The sequence below is a fragment of the Suricata suricatta genome, chromosome 15 (assembly GCF_006229205.1).
Source record: "Suricata suricatta isolate VVHF042 chromosome 15, meerkat_22Aug2017_6uvM2_HiC, whole genome shotgun sequence".
Lineage (NCBI taxonomy): Eukaryota > Metazoa > Chordata > Mammalia > Carnivora > Herpestidae > Suricata > Suricata suricatta.
In genome coordinates this window covers 16,781,073-16,808,520 of record NC_043714.1, presented here as the reverse complement: position 1 = coordinate 16,808,520, position 27,448 = coordinate 16,781,073, and the positions used below count along the sequence as shown (strand labels likewise).

General features: G+C 37.6%; 1 protein-coding gene across 1 annotated transcript in view; it reads left to right on the top strand.

The window, feature by feature from the left end:
* Window positions 1–27,448, top strand: part of CPA6 (carboxypeptidase A6) — a 332,547-nt gene that overhangs the window by 268,775 nt on the left and 36,324 nt on the right. Inside the window, exons 7-8 of the mRNA XM_029923746.1 lie at window positions 20,756–20,866; window positions 21,339–21,429. Coding sequence (XP_029779606.1) covers window positions 20,756–20,866; window positions 21,339–21,429 — 202 coding nt within the window. The remainder of the gene's footprint in view (window positions 1–20,755; window positions 20,867–21,338; window positions 21,430–27,448) is intronic.

Genomic DNA, 27,448 nt, shown 5'->3' with positions numbered 1-27,448 from the left:
AGGATGTGCTCTTCCCACATCTCAGGCTTTATTTTGAGCTTCAGCTGAAACTTCTGAATCTCAGTCTCCAGGTGGGCATTTTCAATGTGAAAAGACACTTCCTCAGCTTGGAGTCTCGTTATCTGTCCTCTGAGCTCCACAATCCTCCAATTTTCCTCCATCAGTTCTCTGGACAAGTCTTTCTCTGCACAGTGCCTGTGCAAGGGCACAGTGGCATGGCCATGGCCAATGACTGCCTTCTAATGGACTTCTGACAGATGAATGGAGCCATTACCAGTTTCCACTCTCCTCCTCCCCTCTCCTTCTGAGCCCCAACCTTCTATGTGATGTCTAAGGAGCCCTAGCACATGCATCTTCAGCATGGTCTGGCCTAGGGTCTTGAACTCGCTCCTATCCTCATTGGCATCCTGGTGTGCTTCTGGATTAGGTAGCTATGGTCTTCCTTCCTCTTCTGCCTTCTCCTGTACTCTCTGCCTGCAGCTGCCAGTTTCCTGGACCAGGAGGGCTAGACTTCCCTGCAGATCAGGGCTATCATTTGAGCCTTCTGTTATTTTCCTCCCACAGGGTTCTCTGCCTTTCTGGGATGCTCCCAAGATGGGATTTTCATCAGTCAGTTGAGAAGGTCTCACAGGTTGGCTTTTCTGAATTTTCTTCACCAGTTGCACAGTGTCCTCCTCTAAAAACCAGCTGAAATTTTCGTTCAGGGCAGCCAGAGCAAGGATTTGTGATGGGAGAGGACTGGCCTCCTACATAGATGATATGGGTTTGTGCTTCTAGTCCTGTCTCCTCCATACCTTTCCCAGATGTTTTATCCTGGGCACATTGCCTCTTGAGAAGCCCCTCTTCTCTTCTTAAACTGTGTCCACTCTTTACTATGAATACCACCACTGGAGTGCATGAGGCTCACCCAGAGGAACCTAGGGACTCCTGGCATATGAGGCATACTGTCATATATCACCAGCAAGGCAGCCCACAGCTGTTTCAGAACCAGATGGAGAGACATTTCTGTGGCTACCAGCTGGCTCCAAAGGGCCTTGTGGCTCTGCCTCCCATCACCAGTGCCCAGCAACCAGGACTGACATCAGTTGGACTGGAAAAAGGCATGCCCAAGTTCCAGAAGACCCTACTGCATTCCCTTGCTTGTTCTATGCACAGAAAAGGAGACTACCTACACAGTACATGGGGGAAGTGGACAGGCTGATTCCATCCTGGAGCTAGGGCCTTCTGTCAACCCACCTGGCCCTACTGCACCTCTAGAGGGTTATGGCAGGGCCATACCATTTTGTTCCTCTGCACATATGTCAAGCATAGAGGCACCTGTCCCTGAATGAGGCTCATTCCTCCTTATTCACAGAAACCTGGTCCCGGATTCCTCCTACCTCAGGACAGAGGGAGCCTCAGGTCTTTTGTCAATGGGTGGGTGGGGACAGGGACATCAGACTGAAGGGTGTCCCCAGAGGTTTGAACCAAGAGAGTAGTTATCCACTTATAATGACACATGAGAAAGAAATACAACTGGCAGGGTCAGAGATTTTCGTGGATGTTCAGTGGAGCCTGTTTTCCTTGTAAAATCCATGTGTTCCTGGAAGTAGGTGAATATCTATGGAGATGGCCTATATCATTTTCCTTCACTCTGAAGAAATCTTTGTGTACTTTTTACATGGCAGGTGTATGTCCAATAAATCCCTTCATTTTTGATCTGTGAGAGTCTTTATTTCCTCTTTAACATTTGAAGGGTAACTTCAGAGGGTACAGATTTTTAATTTGGTGGCTTTTTTATTCTATTCAAATCCTTGGTTGCATGATTTCTAAAGAGAAGTATTTTTGTATCCCATCTGTGTTCTGTACATAAGGTGGTTTTTCCCAATGGACCCTTTTCCCTTTGTTTCTTTAATTTTCTGCAGTTTATGATACGTCTTTGTACAAATGCTTTTTAGTTTAGTTAAGTAACCTCTACACCTAATGTGGCGCTCAAACTCATGACACCGAGATCAAGAGCTGCATGCTCTTCCATTTGAGCAAGACGCCCTCCATGTACAGATTTCTTGGTCTTTATTGTGCTTGGTATTCTCTGAATCTCCCAGATGTGTTTAGTGTCTTTTTTTAAGAAAATTCATAGCTGTTATTTCTTCTGACCTTTCTCCTGTTCCTTTTTCTTCTCCTGGTTTTCCTTTGCAAATGTGTTATACCTTGAATATTGTCCCACAGTTGTTAATTCTGCTTTGGTTTTTTTTCTCTTCTTTCCTTTTTAATCTGAGAAATTCCTATTGAGTTACCTGTAATACAAGTTCCCTAATCCTGTCCTCAGCTGTGTGCAGTCTACTGATGAGCCCATCATGTTCATTCTTCACAATGTTACTTTTTTTTTTAATGTTTATTTTTGAGACACAAAGTGTGAGCAGGGGAGCTACAGAGAGAGAGGGAGACAGATTTTTTTACATGTTTTTTTTTTAATTTCAGCATTTTATCATTCTTTTCTAGAATTATCTCTCCTAACGTTGCTGATCTGTCCTTGCATGCTGTCTATTTCATCCTCTGGAAACCTGAGCATATTAATCATCACTGTTTTATATCCTTCTCTCATAATTCCAACATCTATGCCATGTTTGAGACTGGTTCTCATGCTTGCTGTGTCTTTGCAAACTGTTTTTTGCCTCTTAGTAATATTTTTACTTGTGAAACACCAGACATGATGTACTAGGTATAAGGCACTGCCTTCAATGACAGGCCTCTATGGTGGGTGTGTGACAGGGAGGCATTTTCAGTCCCATCAGTCTGTCTCCAGTGCCCCGTAGCCCCAGGGTTGTGACCTCCTGCATGCTCCCAGTCCTTTCCCTCAGGCAGAACAGGAGAGCAGGGGGATGAGGGTAGGCAGAGTTGGGTGTTCCTCTTTCCCAGGTCAGTTATGCTCTGGTAAAAACCCAAGTTAGGCTCAGATTAACTAGATTGCCCTAAGGGCAGGCCTTGTTAAGAAGAACAGGGTACTCTGGTGAATTTCCAAACACGTTTTTCCTCTTCTTGCCCAAACTATGAGGGGATTTGTCTCAGATCTTCACTGAGAGAACCTGGTAGCACTCCTGGAGTAAACTCAGAAAGACATGACACCCCCACCCACTGTGACTGAGTCCACTCCTCCAGTATTAAGTCCACCCAATGTACAGAGAACCACTAGAAAACCAACAAGGACGTGAACTCAACAACACCATCAACCAACAGGATCTAAACAATATTTATAAATCGCTCTGCCCAACAGCAGAGTGCACGTTATTTTCAAGTGCCTATATGGCATGCGTTGGTGGTACAGTGGTGAGCATAGCTGCCTTTCAAGTGCCTCTATGTTCCATATATTCAAGGAGTATATCCTGGGCCCAAAAAAGACCTCAACAAATTTAAAAGAATGAAAATCATTCAGACTGTTCTCTGACCACAATGAAATCAAACTAGATATCAAAAGCGTAAAAAATAAGAGGAACATCCAAACACTTGGAAAATAACATTCTTCTACATTATCCATGGATTAAAGATAAAATCTCAAGGAAAGTTTAAAAAAATACACTGAACTAAATGAAAATGTAATATATTAAAATTGGTGGGACACAGCTAAAGCAATGGAGAGGGAAATTTATAGCACTAAATGCATACATTAGAAAGGAAAAGTCTCAAAACAATAACCTAAGCTCTCACCTTAGGAACCAGGAAAAAGAATACAAAATAGGACCAGAGACTAAAACCAAAAGAATCATTCTACCCAATTTCAAGATACATAGCTACAGTAATCAGAAATGTGTGGTGAAGGGATAGAGTGAGATAAATGGAACAGAATAAAGGACCTACACAAATACCCTCAACTGATTTTAACAAAGGTGAAAAGCAATCCAATGGAGAAGACAGAGCCTTTTCAATAAATAGTGCTGGAGAAAGTGGGTTTCCATAGGGAAACAAACAAATCAATCACAACCTAAGTCTCATACCTTATATAAAACTTAACCCAAAATTAATCACTGACTGGAATGTAAAACTATAAAACTTTTAAGAAAAAGGAAAAAATCTCCAGGGTGTAAAGCTAAGTAAAGAGTCTTTAGATTTGACATCAAAACCATGTTTCATAAAGGAAAAGTTGATAAATTGGACATTATCAAACTTAATAAAAATTGTAAATTTGTACTGTGTGAACCCTGTTAAGAGGACAGAAAAGACTGCAAGCTGGTAGAAAATATATGTGAACCACACATCTGATAAAGGACTCAGATTTGAAATATAAAAATTCAAAATTTGATGCAAAGAAAGCAAGCAATTTAGTCAGAAAATGGGCAAAAGGCCTAAGGAGACATTTTACCAAACACTATATGGATGGAAAAATACATAAAAAGTTGCCATTAAGGCAATTCAAATTAAAACTACAAAAATCTATCATTATACACCTTTCAGAATGACTAAAATAAAATTAATCAGAGAGACCCCACCACCAAAAGCTGGGGAGGATGTGGAATGGATCAGTCCTACATTGCTGGTGGGAATGTAAAATAATAGAGCTAACTCTTTCAAAGTTAACAGTTTATTGTTTAAGCTTTTATTTAAATTCCAGCTAACATACAGAGTAATATTGTTTTTAGGTGTACAGTAGGGTGATTCAGCACTTCCACACAATTTCTTTTAAAACTAGACCTGCAACTACCATATGACCCAGTAATTGCACTCTTGGCATTTATCCTAGAGAAATTAAAACTCATGTTTGCTGAAAAACCTGCACATAAATGTTTATAGCATCTTTATTTATAATAGCCAAAACCTGGGAACAATCCAGATAGCCTTCCATGCCCAAATGGGTAAACAAACTAGTACATTCATACCATGGAACACTTCTGAGCAATAAAGTGGAATAAACTATGGGAACACAAAGTAACCCAATGAGTCTCCAGAGAGTTATGCTGAATAAATAACCAATCCCAAATAGATACATACTGTGTGGTTTCATTTATATCATGTTCATGAAGTGATAAAATCATTGCACTAGAGAACAGATTAGTGGTTGCTGGGGTCAAGAAGAGGCGGAGACGGGAAGAAAATGGATGTGGCCGTAAAAGGGCATCATGAGGGGTGCCTGTGGCGATGGAAAATGCTGTGTCTTGACTCATGTTAGTACTCTGCTTATAATATTATGCTATAGCTCCTGAAGATGTTAGCATTTGGAGGAATTGGGAAAGGGTATATGGGATTTCTTTGTATTCTTTTAATTGTATCTCAAAATGAAAATTTTATTATGAAAATAATACCCAGGTCTTATATTCCTGGATTCCATTCCCTCTGGAGCCAGGTGCTATGTCTTGCCTAAAGAATCAGAAAGAGTTTTATCATTGCTTTTTCTTCCCTCCTGTATAATCCTCAGCTGACCCTGACACTCTATGCCATGGACCCCAGAAGTATCAAGATGTGGCTCCGGCGCCACATGTTCTTTTTGTCAGCCAGACCGAGTTTTCTGTGCTATGCCCTGAAAGCCCCTTCCTCTTCTGCCCCCCACTCCGTGAACATCTTGGACACACAAAGCTCAGGAAACAGTGACACAAAAGCAAACTGCCTGCATAAATGATGAGACAGGCTCAATTATTTTGTTATTCTGAAAATTGTTCAAATTGAAATCATTATCAATATATAACGATAGTTCATTATCTCAAATACCTGCTGGTTGTCAGACATTTTTTAAATGCAAAATACATGATATGATTGTGGGTTTTATCTTTTACATTGAAAATTATGTTGAAAAATATAGAGCCATCACTTCTGATTTTAAATCTTGCCACCTTTTTTTTAGTATTCATGTCACAAATCTTTATGTCTCAAAGAAACAAAGAGAGGTATGCTTGAATTGCAAAATCTTTCTTTTGCTAAATGCTTCCTTATACCAGGTTAGCAGAACCATCACTGGTGTTCTATTCATGGTACCGTGGAGGTTTTGTAGGGGGAAGGAAAAGAGGAAGCAGACTTGGTGGACCTAGTATTGAATTGTGTTCTGCAGGTGGTCCTTCACAATTAAACCAAAAAAGAGCTTTAACAAACACTATACAGCAAAGGGAGGAAAGAAAGGCAAACCAGGAAACAGACTTTTATTTTCTTTTTATTTTAGTTTAGAGATAATGAGCAGGGGGCGGGGGACAGAGAGAGAGGGAGACAGAGGATGCGAAATGGGCACTGTGCTGACAAGCAGAGAGCCGGACATGGGGCTCAAACTCACCAACTGTGAGATCATGACCTGAGCCGAGGCCAGACATTTAACTGACTGAGACGTCCAGGCACTGAGGGAAACAAGACTTTTAACTGTCGGGAACAAACGGAGGGTTACTGGGGGGTGGGGGTGTGGGCAGGGGATGAGTTAAATGGGTGATGGGTTAAGGAGACCATTTGCAGTGATAAGCACTGGGTGTTTTATGTACCACTAAATGGTACACCTGAAAATAATAATACACTATATATTAACTGAAATTTAAATACAAACTGAAATCCTGCCCGTTGGTAATAAAGTATTCTTAAATTTGTCATGGGCCAAGAGGAATGATACACTAAATTCATCAAAGAAAGAAACCTAGAATAGATCTATAAAGAGAAGGAAACCAATATACAGAACTTAGAGGTCATCTTTCTGCAAAAGTGAAGAGATATTGTTTATATCATAGTAAGAAACTTATCAGAGCAAACAGAGGACAAAAGTTTTGGAGGCAGGAATCTGTACATGGACAGGAAGAGCGGATGTAGAAATGGAAAGTAAAGTGTGTATACACACAGACACATATATACACATACATACATACAAACATACCCTTCAAAGGAAGAAAATCATTCATTTGCTTCATTTCTCAAAACATCTCCACCTGAATGAGGCAGCTTGGGTTTTGTTCACTTTTGAGAGTTTGAAGTTATCTGTCTCCCAGATTGGATATCTCAAGCCATGGCTGGTCCTAGGTGGCCCAGAATTATGCATAGCACTACTTTATTTCTGCCTCCAATACTATATTGCTGGAGTAAATGTGGTCAGGGGTTTTATGCATGGAATGTTTAGAACGTAACTCACAAAAATATTTGATTTCCAAGTGAGGAAAACTTCTCCAAGCATAAAAACAAAGGAGGAAGGCATAAAGGAAATGATTGCTAGCCCTGACTAAATAAAAATATTTGGGAGGAATATTTAATCATATAGGAAACTGTCCATGGCATGCTATGGACCAGCATGGATATTAATAATTTCAATATGGTAAAATTTGTTTCTGAAATATATATGCATGAGAAATAAGCTAAATGCTAAAAGCATTATGGGTGATTTTTATTTTCTTCATATTTTCCTGAATTTTCCAAATTTTCTATATGAAACGAAACAAAAACATTTTTAAAACAAATTTAACCCAGTCAACACTGAATGCATTTTATTCTCAAATTAAACTAATTTATGCTGGAGTCATATATTCCTACAGGTATTTTTGAATCACTGGTTGAATTCTATTTAACTCAGCGGCAGACCAAAGATAAAATAAGAACTAGTGAGAAAATCTAAGGGCAAATTGAGCCAAAAGTTGTCTGAAATGTAAAGTTCTTCCAGACTTTGAAGAAGTATAATATATAGGTGGATCTAATTTGATCCTGTCACAGAAAGTAGTATACACACAAAAAAATTTTTTTAAAAGGAAAGAAAATTTTTCTTAGTTTCCTAGGTCAGCCACCATATTCCTCTGCTGCTACCTAATTTGAAAGTTCAGCCCTCTAGGTCCAGCCCAATTACACTACAAAAACACCTCCAATACACATTCCCACCCATCTATATGCTGCATCAGTGATGGCTAATCCTGGTGCCAGGATCTGGTATGTGATTCGGGTGTTCTACTTAGATAATTCAAATAGCCAAAAATAGGAATGGAGACTTTCAGAGAAGGGGGAGTTATTTTCTAAGAACCAGGTGATGATTCTGGGCAGTGTAAGTAGAAATATTTGGAGACTATGGTAGGTTGTGTGTATAGGACAGAGTTCTACGGAAGACTTGGTGGTTGTGAGAGAAGTCCTTCAATTGGGAAGGCCTTCTGGAATGGGAAGATTCTTTGTCCGAGGATCAAAAAGCTGTCTTAGGAATACTCCTTTGGAGGCCCAGGGGGAGGGGAAGAGGGAAAGAGTGTTGGGGAGAGAGAGGGACGCAAAACTTGAGAGACTATTGAATACTGAAAACGAACTGAGGGTTGAAGGAGAAGGGGGAGGGGGGAAAGAGGTGGTGGTGATGGAGGAGGGCACTTGTGGGGAAGAACACTGGGTGTTGTATGGAAACCAATTTCACAATAAGCTATTAAAAAATAAAATAAATGTAAATAAACATTAAAACATTTTAATCAAAAAAAAAAAAAAAGGAATACTCCTTTGGCTAACCACCCCTTTCCGTCTCGTTATGTCTTTCGGTAACTAAAGATAATAATATAAAATAAACCCTCAAATGTAGGTATGAAACTCAAAGTTTTGGTTCAAAAAAATGTATCCCTAAAAATAAACCTTTTAGAGAAGAGAACTTAAATTGTATGTATAAAAAAGTGCCCAAAGCCGGGGAATAAATAAATAATTAATAGGGTTATTAAGCCTAGATTCAATATGAGTTCAGTTGAATAAGCCTTTGTTCACAACTGCATAATGAAAAAGTTTATCTTATAAAAATCTTTATTTTCAAGTTGTCTGACTTTGCTCACTACCACTGCAAGTAATTACAATATTTTGTTTTCTACGAGCCTTTTAGTGCCTTTAACTCACCAACTCCCCAGCTCTGCTCTTTAATCCTTTGCATCCTCCAACCCAGCTCTTTCACCCTTTTACTCAATTTATAATGTCTCCTACACAGCAGGGTCTATATTAATGTTCAATTTAATTAAATTTAAATCCATTGCATCCATTTTACTCCACTCTCCAGTACTTGAGAATGTTCTGGACATTGTTCTACAGACAGTCCTTGCTTTTCTTCCAAGTAGTGCAGGACTATAAAAATGACCATGCAAGCTGAAGCAATGAAAATCTATCTTAAAAATCAACGGGGAAAATTGTTTGTCCTATGACCTCTGTTTTTGTCTAAAGTTTAAAAACTCTCTTTGTTATAAATACATAGGGAAATGATCACACACAAAAAAGTAAAACTAGTATTTATTACACCATGACTTAAAACATTGAAAATATTGTTTCTTTGTCAAAAAAAAGTTATGGATAATTTGAATAGTGCTTGCCTTCTCATTATATAACTTACATGAAGTTAGCCTCTTTTTTATGCTGTGGCAAATTGGCATACCCCTTTCTTAATTTTAATCAGCTTCCATTTTTTTCCTTTGCACTTTCAAATCATAAAATATCTACAGAAGTTCCTTTAATGTGAAATATTAACAGTATCTTTTCTTTTGGATCATCTTTCCCTTTTCATCACAAACACGTTTCTCATTTCTATCCACAAGTCTGTCTTCATTAAGTTGCCCTGGTGGCGTATCCTGAGCTGTATGGTGACCATGTCAGCATTCCTGTGGTCGGCCATTTCTTCTACAGCTCCATTTACATCTGATTCAAATTTCACCTCTACATTATCACTTTTTATTTTTTTGCTGCACTTTCATCTGTTAAGTTCCTGCTTACCATCATCCATTTTTGTAAAACGCCACAGAGATGGAAAACAAGGGGGGAAACACAGCCTCACACTTGGCTGTCAGTGTGTAAATTCAAAAACACACACAGTGACCAATCCACCCACTGACCAACTTTAAAAGAAGTGGCATAATTGGTCACAGATCTTGATCCCCTTCTGTTATTTACATAGTGATTTGTAGACAAAAGATCTAACTGCGGTGACTAACATTTGAACTGTACTTCTTGGAGGACTGATGTTATTTAAACTACAATAACTGAAATTTGTGTATATTGGAGACCTACAAACTGAAAACAACTATACTTTCTTTTACGAGGTAAAAAATTATAATATAGTAGATTTTCATAATGCCACAAAGTTGGTCCTGGCCTCTACTCTGTTGTTCCTGAGTAGATAGATATAACCAAACATTGTTATTAGGCAATCTCCTATAAAAGCTCTAGAAATGAGACATGGTATTAAATGGAAAGAGTAGAGTGGAAATGCACCTGATATTATAGTCTTCCTGATGATGCAGAGCACTTCAAATATTTATATTTTATTTAGAAAATAAGATTGTTCAATCATTACTTGCCCTGTTATATTAATCCCTGGGCAGTTCTGAGTATAAATTAAATACAAAAGTAATTAGAATTTAAAGGATTAGCATATGATTTTCTAGTTCTCCATCCTTCATTCACAGAACCTTTCTGCTCCTGTTGCTTTCAAACTATTATTTAGTTACCATTTTGTATTTAATAAGCTTCTTATAGTGTGACATCAAATATCTTTATAGATCAAGCTCCCTTTTTAAAATTACCTTGAAAATTCTCCTCTAATCAATTTTCATAGTATTAAATTTTAAATTATTTCCGTGTTGAAATGCACCTGTTGTGGTACTACAACTCTTTTCCATTCTAAATAGTTTGACTTCAGTCCAGGTGAGGCTGTTCTCCAGCTTGACTGGTAACTTGCCCTCCCTTTGGGCTCAGCTATAACATGACTTGTTAGCTCAGTGTGCGCTTGTTGAATATGGTTATTATTCTTAGGTCCTCTAGAGTGATTCTAGAACAAAAACAAATGTAAACAATGTAAAAGATATCTTTCTTAAAGCCAATAACATCAATTCTAAAAAAAAAAAAAAAAACAATAATAATTCCAAGTTGTCCTGGGGGTCTAAGAAAGCAATATTCAGTCACATCCAAAAATTGAAAAGGAGGGAAACACTTTAGCCCAACTTTGTGACACGACACAAAGACGTTAATAGTTGTGAAATTTTTCTTCAAATTTAAGTTTATTTGATGAATTTGGCATATGACATGCATACATTTATTGGGATACCAAAATAGTCTTGGTGAGTGGTGAATATCAAATCATTCTTTGTCTCTCTTAACTTTAGAAAGTCCCTAACCTCATACCAAACATATTTTCCTAGCAAGATAATATTCAAAACTTCTGTTATTTTCAAATAAAAATCTATTTTTGGCAAAGTGTTTTTGAATAGATTGAAGTGAGCTAAGTGTAGTACCTAGAGACTGCCACACTGAGGCATGTGGTGCATTGTTCTGTGACTGCCTTTCACATCACAACTACTAGTCTTCCTCATCAGCAACAATAGTAGTCTAGAAATTAAACTCACTTCACCCAGATGGAACTTAATTAGTAGGCATCTTTTTTCCTGTGTGTGAATTGATTGCCAAAAGAGTCCCACATGTGAGGAGGAAAGCACACCCTCTGCTTTATGGTTATCATATGTTAGAATAATAGGGAATAGTCATATGGTCATCTTTTTTCTAGAAACTACCTAAACCATAAAAGAGAAATGATCTATGTCCTATTACTTAAAGCATTCACGCAAAAAGATCTCTCAATTGTCCTATTCAGGATTGAACAGCCATTGTATTGTGATCATTCTCTCTTTATCTGACCAGATGGAAAATGGCTGCAGTTCTTATAGAGTTATAAAAATCACAAATATAGCATATGCAATACAATGACACTCTATTTGTCAGAAGAAGAACACGTCTGGCTAGTCTTGGAAATTAAATCCACTCCAGAATAGACTACTAGGAAATGGCTTTCTTATTTAATACATAATTTGGATATGAGAGCTTTAAAATTAGTCTATGTTAACAACTTCAAAATAAAATAATATTTGACACTGTTTTTAACACAATTCTCAGTGATTAAGAAAACAGGTACATTTTTAGGAAGACTGTAGATGATACAATGTGATAAATTTAACAAATAAACACACATAGAATCCTACCCAAATTAAAGAATGCATATTCTTGGGGCGCCTGGGTGGCTTAGTCGGTTAAGCCTCTGACTTCGGCTCAGGTCAGATCTCACGTTTGTGGGTTCGAGCCCCGCGTCAGGCTCTGTGCTGACAGCTAGCTCAGAGCATGGAGCCTGCTTCCGGTTCTGTGTCTCCTTCTCTCTCTGCCCCTCCCCCTCTCATGCTCTGTCTCTCTCTGTATCAAAAATAAATAAAACATTTAAAAAAATTTTTTTAAAGTTTTATTTAAAAAAAAAAGAATGCATATTCTTTTCATGCCCAACTGAAACATTTACAACAATTGACTGTACAGTAGGCCACAGAGCAAGGTTTAAGAAATACTAAAGAGCATACATATAGATCATATTTTCTGACTGCAATGCAGTTGTTAGAAATTATTTATGAAAATGGGACTTAAAAAAGAAAACTCCCCTTGTTTTAAAATTTAAAATATGATTTAAATAAATGAGGGAACTTTTTCAATATTCACAACTAAATGGAAACAAAACGACTAAAATATATAGAATGCAGCTAAGGTACTACTGGAGACGAATTTGTAGTTTTAGTATATGTGCTGCCGAAGTGAGCATGGAATTTATAGTTTTAAATAAATATATTGCAAAAAGATAAGGTCTCCAAATTAATGAGCTAAGCTTTCAACTCAGTTTTGAAAAGGATAAAGTGCAGAAACCAACAAAACAGAAAGCAAAGATTCTCCCTATGTGTCTTTGTTTTATATTTAATTTCTGCTCTAAGCCTAGATGGTTTGCTCCCATAATACTAATATAATCCTGATACCAAAACCAGACAAAATAAGGAAGGAAATTATAGGTCTCAGGAATATAGATGAAAATATTAGCAACCTGAATCCAGCTAATATAATCCTATCATAACCCAAGGAGCTTATCCCAGGAACATAAGGATGATTTAACAGAAAATTACTAATTAAAATTGATTATAACAACTATGGTTGTGTTAATATAAGATTACATGCTAAAATTCAACATCCAGTAATCACACACACACACAAAAAAAACCTAGCATAGAGCAGACATCTTTAATGTGCTCAACCTTATTTTCAAATCAGTGTGAATGGAGAAGGATTAAAAGCAGCCTGGGCAATTTTGAAATAGAACAACATGAGGAGACACATCCTACCAGACCCGACTGATTCTATCGGAACCATTGTGTAGTTTTGGTGAATGAGTATAAACCAAAGTGCATTAGAGCATTTCCATGCACAAATGAAACTTGACATTTGACAGAGGGGGAACGTGAACTCACTGGAAAAAAGATGAACCATCCAAATGAGTATAATGGCACAATTGGTCTTCCATAGCAGAAAAATAAATCCCAACCTCACTTCCTGCAAAAAATTATTTCTAGAAAGCTTAAGGCTCACATTTGAAAACAAACTTCTAAAAAACTTTTTTGAAGAAAGTATAGGGCAACATCTTTATGATCTTAGGGCAGGGATGAGTTCTTAAATAAAACTTTATATATATAATTGTGATAGAAGTTTACAACAAGGATATGATGAAAATAGGAACCAATAAGCTACAAGATATGTTCATGATGCATATCACCAAAGGATTAATATCCAGAATGTAAGAAGAATAAGAGTTTATTTTTTAATGGTGAAATATGAGCAATTTATAGAATCATCTATATATATTTTAAAGCTGTTCAATTTAATTTGAAATGAGAGAAACGTGAAGTAAAACAAAAGTACGATTTCATGAACCCATTAGATTTTAACTAAAAGATTAACAATATCAAGGGTTGGTAAGTTTGTAGAGCAATGAGAACTCGTTCATTGCAGATGGGAGTATTTACCAACTTAGAAATAGCATTTAGTAGAATGGAAGACATATAAATCCATGGCCCAGTAAATCCATTCCTAGATATGTCATAAACTCTCTAAGGGGTCTAACCATCAAAAAGATCTAACAAGTGTAAATATGCTCCCAACTTGAAAGCACCCAAATAAATAAATCACAAACAAAAAATTCATTGATAATAATGCAGTAATAATAGAGGAAAATAGGGGACATTAGCACCCCCACTTACAGCAATGGACAGATCACCTAAGCAGAAAACCAATAAGGGAAAAATGGCTTTGAATGACACACTGAACCAGATGGACTTACAAATATATTTAGAACATTTCATCCTAAAGCAGCAGAATACACATTCTTCTTGAGTGCACATGGGACATTCTCCAGAATAAATCACTTACTGGGACAAATCAAGCCCTCTACAGATACAAAAAGATTGATATCATACTATGCATATTTTCAGATCACAATGCTATGAAACTTTGTCAACTACAAGAAAAAAATGTGGAAAGCCCTCAAGTACATGGAGGTTAACATTCTATTAAAGAAGAATGAAAATAAAAGAATACATGGAAACAAATGAAATGAAAACACGACAGGCCAAACCCTTTGCGATGCAGCCCTGAGAGAGAAATATATTGTAATTCAGGCCTTTCTCAAGATGCAAGAAAGCTCCCAAATATGCAACCTAACTTTACACCTAAAGGACCTCAAAAAAGAACAGCAAATAAAGCCTAAAGCCAGCAGAAGAAGGAAAATAATAAAGATTAGAGCAGAAATAAATGATACAGAAACCAACAACAACAACAACAACAACAACAAAAAACAATAGAACAGGTCAACAAAACTAAGAGCTTTTTTTTGAAAGAATTAACACAATTGATAAACCCCTAGACAGACTTCTCAAATAGAAAAGACAAGTACCAAAATAGATAAAATCACAAATGAGAGAGGAGAGATCACAACAAACATGACAGAAACACAATTATAAGGGAATACTATGAAAAATTATATGCCATCAAACTGGACAATCTGAAAGAAATGGACACATTTTGAAACTCACACACTACCAAAACTGAAACAGGAAGAAATAGAAAATTTGAACAGACTCATAACCAAAAAAGAAATTAAAACAGTAATCAAAACTCTCCTAACAAAAAAGAGTCCTGGGCCACATGCCTTCCTAGGAGAATTCTACCAGAAATTTAAGAAGACATACTACCTATTCTTCCAAAAAATAGAAATAAGAAAACTTCCAAACTCATTCCACAAAGCTAGCATTGCCTTGATTCCAAAATCCATCTAAAAATAAGAATTACAGGCCAATATCCCTCATGAACATGATGGCAAAAATTCTCCAGATACTAACAAATTAAATTCAACATTATATTAAAAGAATTATTCACCATGATCCAGTGGGATTTATACCTGGACTGCAGGGATGATTCTATATTTACAAATCAATCAACGTGATATAACACAAGAATAAAAGAATCATATCCTGTCAATAGATGCAGAAAAACATTTGACAAAATATAGCATCCTTTCTTGATAAAAACCCTCAACAAAGAAGAGATAAATGGAACATACCTCAACATTATAAAGACAATATATGGAAGGCCCTCAGCTAATATCACTCTCAATGGGGAGAAACTGAGAGCCTTTCCCCCTGTGATAAGAAAAAGACGAGGATGTCCACTCTCACCATTACTATTTAATGTAGTACTGGAATTATTAGCTTGAGCAATCAGACAACAAAATCTGCAAGGAAGAAGTCAAACTTTCATTCTTCACGGATGACATGATACACTATGTAGAAAACCCAAAAGACTCCACCAAAAAAATTAATAGAAGTAATACATGAATTCAGCAAACTTATAGGATATAAAATCAACATGCACCTATCTGTTGCATTTCTATACATCAATAATGTAGCAGCAGAAAGAAAAAATCAAGGAATCAATCTCATTTGCATTTGAACCCAAAACAATAAAATATCTAGGAATAAACCTAACTAAAGAGGTAAAATACCTATACTATGAAAACTAAAACACTTGTGAAAGAAATTGAAGAGGACATCTAAAAGCATTCCATGCTCATGGATTGGAAGAACAAACATTGTTAAAATATCTATACTACCCAAAGCAAGCTACACATTTAATGAAATCCCTATCAAAATACCACTAGCATTTTTTTGCAGAGCTAGAATAAACACTCCTAAAATTTGTATGGAACCACAAAGACCCCAAATAGCCAAGGTAATCCTGAAAAGAAAAAAAACTAGAGGCAATTCCAGATTTCAACTTATATTACAAAGCTGCAGTCGTCAAGACAGTATGGTACCGGCACAAAAAGAGACACACAGATCAGTGGAACAGAATAGAGAACCCAGAAATGGACCCACCACTATGTGGTCAACTCATCTTTGACAAAGCAGGGAAGAGTATCCAACGGAAAAAACACATTTTCTTCAGCAAATGGTGTTGAGAAAACTGGATGGCAACATGCAGAAGAATGAAACTAGACCACTTTCTTACACCATACACAAAAGTAAATTCAAAATAGATGAAATACCTAAATGTGAAACAGGAAACCATCAAAATCCTAGAGGAGAACACAGGCAGCAACCTTTTTGACCTCAGCCACAGCAACTTCTTACTAGACACATCACTGAAGGCAAGGGAAACAAAAGCAAACACGAACTATTGAGACTTCATCAAGATAAAAAGCCTCTGTACAGCAAAGGAAACAATTAAAAAAACTAGAAGTCAGCCTACAGTATAAGAGAAGTTACTTGCAAATGACATATCTGATAAAGGGCTAGTGTCCAAAATCTATGTAGAACTCATCAAACTCAACACCCAAAAAACAACCCAGTTAAGAAAGACATGAATAGACACTTTTCCAAAGAAGACATCCAGATGACAGACAGACACATGAAAAGATGTTCAACATCACTCATCATCAGGGAAAAACAAATCAAAACCACAATGAGATATCCTCTCATAGCCATAGAATGGCTAATATTAACACAGGAAACAATTGTTGGCAACTATGCAGAGAAAGGGGAACTCCCTTGCACTGCTGTTGAGAATGCAAATAGGTGCAGCCAACTCTGGAGAACAGTATGGAGGTTTCTCAAGAAACTAAAAATAGAACTACCATGTAATCCAGCAATTGCACTATTAAGTATTTACCCACAGGATACAAAAATATAGATTCAAAGAGGTACATGCACCCCAATGCTTATAGCAGCATTATCAAAAATAGCCAGGTTATGGAGAGAGCCCAAATGTCCATTGACTGATGAATGGATAAAGATGATGTGGTGGGGCACCTGGGTGGCTCAGTCGGTTAAGCGTCCAGGTTCGGCTCAGGTCATGATCTCACAGTTTGTAGGTTCGAGCCTGGTGTCAGGCTCTGTGCTGACAGCTAGCTCAGAGCCTGGAGGCAGCTTCAGTTTCTGTGTCTCCCTCTCTCTCTGACCCTCCCCTGCTCACGCTGTCTCTCTCTGTCTCTCAAAAATAAATTTAAAGAAACATTTAAAAAATGATGTGGTATATTATATAAAATGGAATATTACTCAGCCATCTAAAACAATGAAATCTTGCCTTTTGCAATGACATGGATGGAGCTAGAGTGTATTATGCTAAGCAAAATAAGTCAAGCAGAGAAAGACAAATACAAGATTTCACTTATATGTGGAATTTAAGAAACAAAACAGATGAATTTATGGGAAGGGGAGCTAGAGAAGAGGGAAACAAACTGCAAGTGACTCATAATGATAGAGAACAAATGGAGGGTAGATGGAAGAAGATGGGTGGGAGATGGGCTCGATGGTGATGGGTGCTAAGGGCACTGGTGATGAGCACTGGGTATTGTATGTAAGTGATGAATCATTGGTTCTACTTCTGAAACCAATATTCCACTGTATATTAATTAATGAACATATAAATTTTCTTTAAAAAGGGAAAAACATCTATGAGAAATGTGCAAAAATGTTCATTGCAATGTTATAAGAAAGCAACCTAATTCTCAACAAAATAAGGAATCAATATATTGTGGATTTATCAATAATTGAATACCATTGTGTAATTAAAATAAATAAATCAACCTAAGTGTCAAAAATACTGGGGAGAAAAGTGGAATGTAGATTGAATGCATGAGATGTCAAAGCATACACAATATTATATATTTCTGAATCTATATATATCTATATTTCTATATCTCTCTACATGCATATATGTATTATATATTTTTATATGTGTATATATATCAAAACACAAAATAATGCATGAAAATGATAATGTAAAAGGATAGTGATTGGTGGAGGAGGGGAAAATAATATTAGAGTGTGATAAAAAGGGAGCTGTGCTTTTATCTGTAAGGTCTCAACTTCTTTTTAATAGGACTGCCTGGGCAATTCAGTCAGTTAAGCATCCAACTGTTGATTTTGGCTCAGGTCCTGATCTCACGGTTCGTGGGATTGAGCCCTGCATCAGGCTCACACTGACAGCACGGAGGCTGCTTGGGAGTCTCTCTCTCTCTGTCCCTCCCCCACTTGTACACACACACTGTCTCCCTCTCAAAACACATAAATTTTAAGAAAATAAAAATAAAAACATAAAAGATTAAATACAGCAAAATGTAGTTGGTGGTCACATAGATGTAATATTCGCTGGGGGGGGGTTGTTTGTTTAAAATATATTGTAATTTTTAAGAAGGACGTTAACAGTATTCATTTAAATGCAAAAGCATGATGGGCACTTGCATTGGAAGAGGAGAAGACAGGATAAGATGAGAAATTTACCATTCAGGTCTCTGGCATAGTCTGGTGCTGAGGTGCTAACATGATCCATGCTTGGAAAATATGAGTCTTCCATATTTGGACTGAGACAAATGAGCTGCAGTCCCCAGTGCTAGGCAGGGAGAATGAGAAATTACCATGACTTTTTGCTACACTTTCTTTCTTGCTTTATTGCCCCAGTTCTCTCTCCTTTCATCTCTTCTCTCTTCCTCACTGGGGTGGCACAGAAAGCCATAGCTGCCTAACCTTTATGGAAGGAATGTAGCTAACCATATAGCTCTGTCTCTGCCATCCCCAGCCATAGACTTCCTCCAAGCACTGGAGAACTTCCATTAATTAGAGGAAATCAAAATTCTAAGATATGAATAATTATATACCAGGATTTTTTTGGTTTCAGCCATTAGACAGTTAATAGGAATTCAAGCATCTATGAAAGTTCTACCAAAGCTATGTGGCCAAAAAGTTATAATTGAGCCTTAGAAGAGAGAATTGTATAAACATGTCACCTTGTGTTAAGCCCCTAAATATTTAAAATATATTGAATAAAATTGTAATTCTTATGTTCTTAAGCATATCCATATATTTTCATCACTATTTCTAATATAGTGATAGTCTCTAATATATTGGATTATCCTCTATGAACAACTTTTTTATATAAATGTAGATGCTGCATATGATGGGTTCAGAAATCTTAACTACATGTAAAAGAATATTGAAATTTTAAATATTAAATTTTCTAAGGCAGTATATACATAATTTAAGATTTCTTTTATTTGAATTGTGTTTTTAATATGATAAAAATTCAAACAATCCAAATAGATATTATATTAAAGGTAATTATCTTTCCCATGAGTCCCCTCCCCAGAGCCAGCCATTTACAAATTTCCTGTTTCTCTAAACTACCCTGTACATAGACAAATAGGCATCAAAAAGAATTGTTTTAAAAGCACATTACATAGGAATGGTATTTCAAAATGTTTGTATTCTTAGCACATTCAATGTTTTTTGTTTGAGGTTAAACCTGTAGTCCAGAATCTTCAGACTTAGGGTTAGACACAATATAAGTAAAACCCAATCATTAGAGCAAGATTTTTAAACAGTCACAATAAAAATGATAGAGATGTTATGTTTAAGTATTTTATAGTGGAGCACATGGGTGGCTCACTCTGTTGAGCGTCTGACTTCAGCTCAGGTCATGATCTCATGGTTCATGGGCTCTGTGCTAACAGCTGAGAGCCTAGAGCCTGCTTCAGATTCTGTGTCTCCCTCTCTTCCTCTGCCCCTCCCCTGCTCATTCTCTCTATCTCAAAAATAAATATTTAAAAACAAAATGTTTAAATCAGGAGAGGACAGTGTCAATGCAATAAATTTGAAGACTTGAGTCTGGTACTAGTTAGACATAAACAATTAAGTGACATATAGAAATAGCTTTTGTTATGAAATACCATGTAAGGACACCAAAATATTTGGGTAATGATTTTCTCCAAAATTTTTTTAAAAACTGATTATGCAAAAGCATATGTGAATAATTACTTTCTTCATCAGCCTAAAATTTAGCTAGTTTTGAAATCATTTTAGAGGTTAACCAATTAATCTGTTTTTCTATCTCTGCCAAAATGTATAAGTAACAGGAAGTTTTGGAGGGGGGGAATCTCAATAAAGAATGTATGATATGGGTATTGGATGGGTTAAAGAGGTGGTGGGGATTAAGGAGGGCACTTGTGATGAATACTAGGTGTTGTATGAAAGTGTTGAATCATGGGGCGCCTGGGTGGCTCAGTTGGTTAAGCATCTGACTTTGGCTTAGGTCATGATCCTGCTGTTCCCACGTTTGAGCCCTGAGTCAGGCTCTGTGCTGACAGCTCAGAGCCCAAGCCTCTTTCAGATTCTATGTCTCCCACTCTGTTCCTCCCCTACTCATGCTCTGTCTCTCTCAAAAATATGTAAAAATTCTTTAAAATGTTGAATCACTATATTGTATACCTGAAACTAATATTACACTGTATGTTAACTAACAGAAATTTGAACAAAAACTTTTAAATATTTTTTAATTAAAAAAAATAGTATATGATGTCACAGAGTATAGTTCATATTAGAGTGTTACTTTTTAACTCAATATATTTGGTATTTCCCATGGAAGGATTTTGATATATTTTTTTCTAAATCTGTGTTTGGGATCAGGTTGTAAGAAAAAAGGCACCTTTGTCTTTTAGGCTCTTCTAACATACAAGAGTGACCCGATCATGAGGAAAATGTTGAATCATCTGTATTTCTATATCATGCCTGTATTTAACGTTGATGGATACCACTTCAGCTGGACCAGTGTAAGTCACTTTGCCTATCCAATTGAAAAGAGAAATGGAATAAATCGAAAACAGTCATAGAAGAGAAAGGAGGCTTGGTAGGCAGACAGCCTAATGATTCCAGAACTACTTCACTTCCTCTCCCATCATAGCAGCAACCTTCTGTTTTTATGTTTGTCTTTGCATAAGATCGCATGTAAGTAAAGATTTCTTCTTCTCAAGAAATTGCGAAAAATCACTAGACTAGTCCAGCTTATTCAGTTTTGCCTGTGAAGAAATAGGCCAAGAGAAGCTAAGCGATAACAGGTGTGTGACAGAAATTGGAGCGTGAACCTGGGTCTCTGTTGCTAATTCAGTCCTCTTCCTTCTCCCTGGATTTGTCTGTTCCCAAGGAACTCTCCCTGCAGTGCTGTGATTCATTCACAGCTACTAACTGTATGTGGATAATCTTTTAAGTATTCTTTTCTGCACCTATTTTCTTAATTGCATCTAGGATCGATTTTGGAGAAAAACAAGGTCAAGGAACTCAAGGTCTCACTGCCGTGGAGTTGACGCCAATCGTAACTGGAAAGTGAAATGGTGCGGTAAGTTGGAAACTGACTGGGATTCAGGCCCAGGGGTTTCTGCAGCTTCCACTCTCAAAGTCGATGAGCCCATGAGGGTTCCAGTGTAAGACTAATGTTCTTCTGTGTGTGACAATCCAACAGAGAAAACACACGTATATCCATGGTAGCTAACATGTATACATACAAAAGAAAATGAAGTAATATTTACGCAGATATCAAAAATTTAAATCTCTCAGCCCAATCCTGAAAATTGAAAATTTAAACACAGATGTAAAAGCATAAAACTGAGGAATATTTGACATTCAGAAACTAAAACAGAAACTGTGGTTTGTAATATAAATCTGGTTAAATGTTTTCATCCTTTCATTGAGACACTGAAAGTTACTCTGATCCTGCCTTCATCTGTCTACGACAATCAAAACTACCAAATCCTTGTCTAGAATCTACCTGAGATATCCAACATCGATTGGTCACTCACATGGCAAATATATTTCTGCTACATCCCATGCTTTACTAATACATTTCAAAAAAAGAGAGGATGTCATTTTAAGGAAGGAAACTCTTACAAAATAAGGAAGCAGGTAGGTACTGGAGAGGGGGAGAAGGAGAAGTGTGAGATGATTAGCCATAGCTAGTATAGAGGAGGCAAAACTTTACCCACCTTGCGTTTTCAGCTGAAGCTCTTAAACAAAAAAGCAGATTAGCAAGAGAAAAACAGTTTATTCACGTGGGTAGCATGTGTCACATGGGAAAAACCTCATGAAAAGTAACTCGAAGTGGCAACTTAGAACTCTGGCCTATATAGCATCTTCAGTAAATTTGTAGAGATGACAGGACAAAGGCAGGACTTGGATTGCAAGGGCAGCAATCTGTAGGAAAGTAAATCTATGGGAGGCAACTAATGGAGCAGGGCTTGTTGGCAGATTCCTGTGGTGCTGTCTCTGGAATGATAAGAGTCTGTCTCCAAGAAAAGAATTCATATTCTCTCTTTAGGCAGAAAGGGGAAGGTAGAGACAGCTTTTCCTGCTTAACTGCCTTCAGCTCAAAACAATTTGTATGTCAAAGAGGCATATTTTGGGGTGTGACATATTCTGGTTTCCTTCACTAGGAGGGAGGGGAAGGAAAAGTATTATCAAAAGGCAGTTGAGGGGCACCTGGGTGGCTCAGACGGTTGAGTGTCCAGCTTCAGCTTAGGTCATGATCTCATGGTTCATGGGTTCGAGCCCCGCGTCCGGGTCTGTGCTGACAGCTAGCTCAGAGCCTGGAACCTGCTTCGGATTCTGTGTCTCCCTCTCTCTCTGACCCTCCCCTGCTCGCACTGTCTCTCTCTGCCTCTCAAAATAAATTTAAAAAATAATTTAAAAAACAAAGCAGTTGTAAGGGCACCTGCCTGGCTTAGTCAGTAGAGCATGTGACTCTTGATCTCAGGGTTGTAAGTTCAAGCCCCAAGTTGGGCATACAGCCTACTTTAAAGAAAAAAAACAACGGTTGTAAAGAACTCTCCTTTCCAGGCACCTGGGTGGCTCAGTTGGTTAAGTGTCTGACTTCTGCTCAGGTCGTGATCTCACGGGTTCATGGGTTCCGGCCCCACGTCGGGCTCTGTGCTGACCATTCAGAGCCTGGAGCCTGTTTCAGATTCAGTGTCTCCCTCTCTCTCTGACCCCTCCCCTGCTCACACTCTCTCTTTCTCTCTTTCAAAAATAAATAAAAACAAAAACAAAAAGAACTCTCCTTTCAGAGTCCTTCCTTAGCTCTCTCAAAATATAGAGCATTCTGTAACAGAAAATCTTGGTCAGTCACTTAGAAGCCTGTCCCCCAAATCACTCATTCTATGATCCCTTGTGTTTTCCGTTAGATACTGTTCCTCCCATCCTACTCACATTAGGCAGAGCAACTGGGCATGGGATCCTTCCATACATCCTCTCCAGGCAACCTCACTTAATCAATTAAAATTGGTAATTAAGAATATGGCTCTAGAACATAACTGATATGGTTTGATACTACCATTATTAAGTCAATGATTTGGGTGATTTTTTTTTCCCCATCAATTTGTAACATTAACACCCACTTCATAGCATAGTTTATAGGAATTAAAGGAATTTACATATGTTTAATGCCTAATTCAGTCTTAGTCCCAAACAGATCTAAATATCAATGGCCTATCTATCTCTTCTCCCCTAAACTGCAGAACAGTCAATTGACCTCTGAGCCTTAGGTCCATTGTTTGTTAAAGTACTTCTTTTCCCTCAGGAGGATTTTGCTATGATTAGCCATAAGGTAAGCTTAAAGAGAAGAAAAAGCGTCACATAAATACTATCAAATGGTATTATTGATGGCTGTCTTGATTAAAATTTTTTTCTTCTATCTGGACTGAGACAAAAAACTCTTTCACATTAGCTTTCTAAGACCACTAATTTTTTAAAAAACTTTTTCCCCTCTCTGATGTGACCATTTTGCATGCTCATAACTGTGTCCTATTTCTTTTTTTTTTTTTAAGTTTATTTATTTTGAGAGAGAGCATGAGTGGGAAAGGGCCAGGGTGGAGAAAGACAATCCCAAGCAGACTCTGTCTTGTCAGCACAAAGTCCCACAGGGACTAGAACCCATAAGCTGAAATCAAGAGTCAGACATTTAACCAACTGAGCCATCCAGGTGCCCCAAGTGTGTCCCATTTCTTGAGTTGGCAGGTATCTGCATACATATGTATGTCATACAAGTGATGCCCACAGTCGTCTCAGCCAAGTGAGTGCCCTGGATGGGTAACTAAGCTCAGTAACACTATCAGGCCAGCCAGCTCGGCCTGTGTAAACTTAGACTCCTGTTTATATCCAGTTACAAATGTCCTGCTTTCCATTGTTCTTTTTCCTTTACCCAGCTTGTTTCCTTAATACATATGCCTTTATTGATTTCTTAGTTTTATCCACAGTCCTAACTAGAATTTCTTTGATTCTTCCCATTTCTGAATCATTGTGATTCTTCCTGTGAGTGCACACTCCAGATGTACAAGGGGATTACGTCAAATGTAAGTTGCAAAAGGACATTGATAGATTGTTGTAAGTGATGTGGGAATGCAGACAGCCTGGCTGGGATCATCTCTTCCCCCAAGGAAATTCAACTGATCCCCAAGGGGATTCAACTGATGTGACAGCTAGATAGATGTGACCTTCCTCCCTCACAGCCTCAGAACCATCTCCCCACAGCTATTTGCTTGGTCCAGGGGACAGTGAACCTCACTGAGGGAACCACTCTTAGGCCAAGCCAAGAGCCTAGAAGCAAGTGAAGTCCCTAAGTGAAGCTCCAAATAAACAATCACAGTATAAATGACGTAAGAATGCCCAGAACCATTGAAAACACTGTAGAGTCAACACTGAACTGACAAAAACCAGCTGTTTCTTTCTCTTAAGTCAGTAACTCTCAAAGAGTAGAGCATGAAACTGCTTTTTATCATGAAAAACCTGTAGACACTGTAAGGACACAGGTCTGAATCAAACTGACTCTGACCTTGGAGGCCTAAGTGTCAGTTTCTCCGACAATAGAAGGGCACATGTTGCCCAAGGAAGGAGGGACAACCCTTATAACACCCAATCAGGAAAGACCAGTTAACACCTTTAACATTTCTAAGGGCAGGCCTAAAGATAGAAGCTACACCCTATGTGAGGGTCCTGGGCCCACTCTGTGATTGGTCAATACTCTAAGTGCTGTGATTGGCTCCCACTAAAAGCATCAATGTATAGTTAAAGTAACTGCCAATAATAATAGACAATAGTGATTGGGTCACTACCTGTGTCACAATTTCCTGTAACTCCCCCTTCCCAAACTCATAAAAGCCCTACCCCGCCTTTGTTTGGGGTTCTCAGCATGAATCCACTGCACCAGTAAAGTCTGTGAGCCTGAGTTTAGGCTCGGCCAGCCTAAACTCTAATAAAGCCCTTTGCTTTTGCATGTGTGACTCGGTCTCCCTGGTAGTCTCTGGTTTTGGGGGGCAATATTGGAAACTTGGGTATAACAACACCCATATTACAGTGTTATACTTCAGTGCATTTAATATAGAGTAGACAGACAGCTTAGAACATACACATGGAAACAGGTATATCTTTTCAATACTTCATAGCTCCCGCCGGAGGGGCCTCCAGGTCATGAAATGAATACCATTGCTCTAAAAGTAGATCCAGCAGAGGGATTCATTAAGTCAGAGTAGTGGTGGGAACCAAGAATAAATATAAAAATTTTATTCATTCATTTGCCAAAGTAAATTGAGCACATACCCTCTGCTAGGCACTGGGGGTTTTTTCTCCTTCCTCTATGCACTCTTTTTAGAGAATGCCATGGGCACCGCTTCCAAATTGGGATAAATCCAGAAGAGAGGTAAAGAGTTTGCATGATATCCATACTAAAGCTTTATCCCTGAGTAATTAAACCATTGCCTAAACATAAATTGCTATTAAGACAATTTACAGAATAGGAGAATGTATTTGCAAATGATATATCTAATAAGAGGTTTTTATTTAAAATGCTAAAATAACTCTTACAATTCAAAAATAAAAAAATCAACTCAGTTTTAAATGCACAGATGATTTAACAGACATTTTTTTAACTTTTTAAAATTTATTTTTGAGAGAGAGAGAGAGAGAGAGTGTCAGCGGGGGGAGGATCGGAAAGAGAGAGAGACACACAGAATCCGAAGCAGGCTCTGAGCTGTCAGCTGTGAGATCATGACCTGAGCTGAAGTCAGCTGCTTAACTGACTGAGCCACCCAGGCGTCCCAACAGGCATTTCTTTAAAGAAGATATACAAATGGGAATAATCCCATAAAATGATGTTCAACATCATTAGCCATCAGAGAAATGCACACCAAGGTACCACGTCACATCCACTACAATGACTATATAATAAAAAAGTTGGACAATAACAAGTGTTGGTAAGGCTGTGGAAAAATTGGAACACTCATACTTGCTGGTGGGCATGTGAAATGATGTAGCCACTTTGGAAAACTGTCTGATATCACTCAAAATTTAAATAGAGAGTTACCACATGACCTAGCAATTCCACTTCTACATATATATCTAAGAGAAATAAAAACATTCATCCATACAATGACATGTATACAAATGTTTATAGCAGCACTATTTATAATAGTCAAAAAGTGGAAACAGCTCAAATGTCTATCAACCAATGAATAGAGAAGTATGGTATATCCATAGAATCCAATATTATTTGTCCATAAGAAAGACTAAGTACTGTAACATGCTGCAACATGGATAAAACTTGAAAACATTATGCTAAATGAAGTAACCCAATCACAAATAATATTATAGATTCTGTTTATATGAAATGTCCAGGATGGACAAATCCATAGAGACAGAATAGATTAATGGTTGCCAGGGGCTAGGGAGAGAGGGGATTGAAAAGTGACTGCTGGCGTGCCTGGGTGGCTCAGTTGATTGAGTGTCCAACTCTTGATTTTGTCTTAGGTCATGATCCCAGGGTCGTGGGATCGAGCCCTGCATCAGGGCTCTGCAGGGAGCCTGCTTGGGATGCTCTCTCTCTCCCTCTGCCCCTTCTCTGATCACACACACATGCTCTGTCTCTCTAAAAATTAAAAAAATTAAAAGACCAGATGAGAACTATTCCAATAATGCGAGATTGGCTCAGAACTAGGGAATCTACTAATACAAGTTATTATGCTTAGTTGTGTGTCTTATAAAGAAAGTAAAGGGTATAGAAACCTAGGGATTTAGAAATTTAGATCATATGGGGTTTGCTCACTGGTTTTTTTTATACATTTGTTATATAATTGTTATTATTTGTATCTATTATGCCTAACATTTATTAAGGATTCACTATGAGCCAAGAATGTGCTAAGTGCTCAAGATTATTCTTTCATTGGTAGATACTATTACTATTCCTTTTTAACTGATGAAGAAACAAAATTCTAAAAAATTAGGAAACTTCAGGTTATATACAAGTTGAGCCATGGTGAGAAGCCAAGTCTGACTGACTCCAGTGACCCTGTTTTAAGCCCTTACATCTGACCTTT